Source organism: Chaetura pelagica, unplaced genomic scaffold (assembly GCF_000747805.2).
Source record: "Chaetura pelagica isolate M959 unplaced genomic scaffold, ChaPel_1.0 scaffold376, whole genome shotgun sequence".
NCBI lineage: Eukaryota > Metazoa > Chordata > Aves > Apodiformes > Apodidae > Chaetura > Chaetura pelagica.
In genome coordinates, this window is record NW_009953503.1 from 22,606 (window position 1) to 27,221 (window position 4,616).

Below are 4,616 nucleotides of genomic sequence, written 5' to 3' on the forward strand. Positions count from 1 at the left end.
CTGGCCCCTTTCCCACTGCACTTCCTGGCTCCCCTCCTGAAGCCCTCCAAGGGCACAAGCACCTTGCTGAGCCCAGGAGTTGCTACATTAATCCTGTGAACACCTAAAACTGGAAAAGGAGACAAACACCCTGACTTTGCTTCTCACAGCCATGGCCATCATGCAGCAGGTTCACAGCAAAACCCACCTCTCACCTTGTTGACCTCTAGGAAACCATAGACTTGGCAGCCCTCGTTCTTCTGCTCCTGCATTTTCTGGCTGAAGCCCTCTCTCTTGCACTGCTCTATGGTATCTGGGTTCTTGAAGGCCCAGCCTCGCCGCCTGTAGGCTTCTCTCACATCATCACAAGTGTTGCAGCACCTGCAAAAGCACAAGCACCGTCTGACCATCTTTATCACTGGAAAGAGATGCTCCTGCTCAGGACTCTAATCCCTGGTGGGCTCTCCTTTGACAAAGCGATAAAGCAAATATCAGGGACTGGACCTTGAGAGGTGGCCTAACGCTCCTGGAGGAGCTCAAGCTTCTTGATGCACTTTCTGAGATGTTGGCATGGGGATGCAAGCTGTCTGACTGCAGTGCTGGAGCCTGGAGAGGGTTTGGCCTGTCCATGTCAACAGCCAAGTTGCTCCTTGGCAAAGAGACTTCCTACAGAGATGCCATCACTGTCCCACAGCTTGGGGTAGTTTGGAACTTCCCTGCATGAACAAAGCACCTGCTCGTGTCTGTTCCTTCTTCCCTCTGCTTTTAGGGCAAGACTGTCAACACTGGAGGGAGAAGGGTTAATGGCAAACTTCTGTTACTACTTTACCACCTCTGGATAACATCTTGGTCACCAGAAAAAAACCTAATTTCTTAGTTCCATGTTTTGCTGGAGCAAAGAAGAAGTTGAAGGCTGGAGTCATGAACCACTGAAACATCTCTGGGGAAGGACCCAACTTGACAGATGAGACAAACCAAGTCACTACACAGACAGCAGCAGCGAAGGACAGTCCAGAACCCATGGACTACCAGGGATCCATTCTTACAGGAACTGGTAGGCAGGAGGAATGGGAAACACCAAAAATGCCACCCATTGTTTGTATGAGCAATGGATGCCTGGTCCCTGCAAAGCCTGCAGCAGAGCTGAGGAGGCAAGGCCAGAGCCAGGTTTCATTCCACAACAGCTCTCCTTACAGTGCAATCATCCACACAGCCCTCCCCTGGACACCAAATAACCCCAGAAAAGATTCTTTTTGCTGAGATACAATCTTTGTGCTACTGCAAAGGTGGTGCAGTCTGCACTGCCCTTAAAGAGGCGCGTGGACAAACCAGACAACCCAACCCTGCAGGTTCTTAATAATCCTAAGTGCAGCTTCCAAAGGCATATCAAAACCTCAGCAATTCTCATCACTCTCTGAACACGAGCCTAGGAGGGCTTCTTTGCTCAGAGGCATTTGGAAAAAAAAGACAAAAAGGTGGATGCAACATAAGAGTGTGAATCCAAGTGCTGAGAGGAGATGAGGAGGTGCAAAGGTTACCTGATGTCCTCTGACTCTGCCCCGTAGCAGCTCTCACAGCGATCAGCATCCAAGGAGTTTGGATCAAACACTTTTTCTTCTTCTTTTCCCAGCTCTAGGATAGAACAGGATTAAAAATGATGAGGCATCTAGAAATGGCCTCCTACTCTCGCTGTTCCTGAGCAATAACTGTTCTACACCTGAGCACAATGATTTTGAGTCAGAAGCTGCATGTCCTGCACCCAAAGCCCACCTGACGTGAACACATGGAGCCTGCTGAGGGGTGGAGCAAGACCAAGAAGGAACATGTTGTCATCTCCAGAACAGCCTCCACAGAAAGAACTGGCTATCTGTAAGCCTTGCTGGAGCACTGACCAGACAGTACCTGCATAAAGGCTTTATCTAAAGTAGACACAATCAGGACACTGCGACTGATGCAGGACCTGCTACATAACATTTGAAACAGTTTTTGCCCCAAGACATTTAATTGGTAACGTCATGAGCTGTGAATACAGGAAGGCTGCCAGGTGCCACAGCAGCAGGAACACCACCACCACATTCCCATGACAGTGGAAGAAACTCTTGGACCTACCAACTGTTGAGCTCTTGGCTTAGCTCAGCCTTTCATCTTGAAGAACAGAGAAGTTAAATCCGAGTGAAACAACAACTTCAGTTCATGCTGATGGACAGAACTACACTGATCCTTTAGAGAGGAACAGTCAGGACAGTGTTACTGCAACACTTGACCAGCACAGTTTCTGGTTTGTATCTAAGTAGGAGGATGAGTGGTAATATGCAAATAACATAAGGAGAAGATTTATGTAGCCAAGGACCACTTACTACAACTTGTAACCAATGAAAGATCATATTGATCCTGCTGGCATTAACACACACAAAGCAAAGGCAGGAAGGGTGCAAGTTGAGGCTTAAGGGTCAAGTCACTGGAGCCTTCCCTGGGGAGAGGCTCTGTACTCTAACAAGGTCATCCCATTTGTCAGCCCACTGTGGCTTAAAGACACAACCAGAGCTGAGTTTTGCCACAACAGCTGCTTGATTTCTAGTCATAGAAGACCACTGCCTTGTTGAGGGACAAGGCAAAGATTCTGTCATTTCAGAGGGTCAAAAGATTTTCCTCATTAAAGCAGTGAGGATAACAGGAGTGTGTCTGATCTGCCAGTTTCACAGGTTTGGGTGCCACGAACTCTTCAAGAGTTTGTGGGGCTTAAATGCTCTTGGGCTGTCCCTTGTGCCTGCGAATCTCAGAACAGGTGTGGAATGATGGGAAGACTAGGAGAGCATCCATCCAAGAAAGGCAGAACAGCATCTCACCATGTCTCTCAGCCTCTGGAGTCACACGATTGCCAGCTTTATCCAAACGTTGCTTGAACAGGTTGTGCTCCACATCCAGCTGCTGCTCTCCTGCCACATCCATGGCATCGATGCTCAAATCTGAAACCCACCAGGAAGAAAAGTGGTCTGTAGATGCCAATCTGTTCTGGCAAGGCTGAAGAAGAATTCAGCCAGTGAAAACACGGAGTGTTTCAGGAAGGGGGATACAGATGTGCCGAACCAGAAGTGTGTGTGTGGTTGGGGCCAAGTAGCACATAGGGAATAAAACGAAGGTTGCAGCTCCAGGGCTGGGTCTGGTGCACACGAAGGAGTTTCCAGCTGCTACGGAAGTTGTAACCCTGAAAGCTGCCTACACTTGAGGCAAAAGACCAAAACCAAACCCCTCAAAGCCCACAGCCATTTTCAGGAGCTCAGGAGGTTGAGCTTAAAATTGGATATAAGCTGCCTACTCCCTCTGCCCCCTCCCCATTCCCACATCAGCAGCTTTTCACACAGAAGGTCCTGGAGGCCTGTGCTCTTGGCCCAGCACCAAAGCACCATGAGGCACCTGGTGGCCACTTGCTCTCCTGTACAACTGAGAGCTCCTCTGCTCCTGACAGCAGACTTCCAGACTCTCGGGCATTCCCATGCCCTTTTATGAGTGAGGAAGGCAAAGACCAACAGCAACCTCAGGAAGTGCTACACAAAACGAGGGGCAGGCAAAACCCAGCAAAACCTGCAAAATTTTCCATCACTTCCAGTTTTGCTCAGGATCAAGTTAAAAGCCAATCAGATTATTAAGGCTGACTCTGATGTAAAAGATTTTAGACAAAGGTTAACACAGGGCACTGGTGTTACAGTATAAAAACCATGGCAAAGTTGTTCCTCGTCAAGCATCCTCCAGAGGAGACTCCAGAGGTTCCCAACAACAATACAGCCAAATCCTGAGCTCCTGGTGAACTCTGTGACAGCTTTTTCAGTACCACTGAGCTCTCTGACAACAGTACAACACCACAGAGAAATGGAGGTGGGTTTATACTTCACATCCAGAAAAATAATCCTGCCTGACTGGAAGTGCTGGCTCCTCCTGGCACGGCCCAAGCAGCAGCACGAGGCACACTGAGCCTGGCTGGGCCCTGGGCACAGTGTAAAAGTCACCCCCCCATGTTCACAAGTCTGACTCACAAGCACAGGGCATGTGTGGAAAAATCACATCTAGATTGATCTTCAGTTTATCTCCCCTGGACTTGTCAACGTACAACTCGGGATGAACCTGGGAACAAAGGGAAAACAAAGAGTCCTGTTTCCTTGGCACCTGATCAAGGGGCCCCTTTCCCTCTGGCTCCGAGCTGGGTTTGAGGGGCAGGACCTGCCAGACACCGGGGCCTCACACACCTTCCCGGGCAGCCCAACCCGCCACCCATAACGCTTTGAAAAACCTTCATCACTGGGGAGAATCTTAGAACTCGGGGTGGGGACCCGGGCTCCTGCTTGCAGCTGGGGGGGAGCCAAGCCCGGGGGCTTTGGGGGGTCACAAACCGAGACCGAGGGGGGAACCGAGACCTCCGGGTGGGGAGGAGAAGGAGCCCCGGGTGGGGGGGGCAGAACCAGCCCCGGGTGGGGCAGAAGCCGGTCCCACCCCCCCCGCACCCACCTCCTTGGTCAGGTAGAACTGCAGCTCCGAGACGAACAGCAGCGCCATGATGAGCCCGCTGACCACGGTCACTGCGGGAGAGGAACCGCCCGTGAGCGGCCGGGGGCCCCGCAAACCCCCCCGGGCCCCGCAAACCC

The 4,616-nt window shown here is 51.0% G+C and overlaps 1 protein-coding gene across 1 annotated transcript; it reads right to left on the bottom strand.

Annotated features, from left to right (window-relative positions):
- Positions 1–103: 103 nt before the first annotated feature.
- On the bottom strand, positions 104–4,593 carry ERGIC3 (ERGIC and golgi 3; the record flags this gene model as incomplete). Its single annotated transcript, XM_009999361.1, has 6 exons — positions 104–109; positions 195–360; positions 1,518–1,611; positions 2,826–2,945; positions 4,011–4,098; positions 4,480–4,593. Coding segments are annotated over 6 exons (588 nt in total), but the record flags the coding sequence as incomplete, so codon positions are not given.
- Between the last annotated feature and the right edge of the window lie 23 nt (positions 4,594–4,616).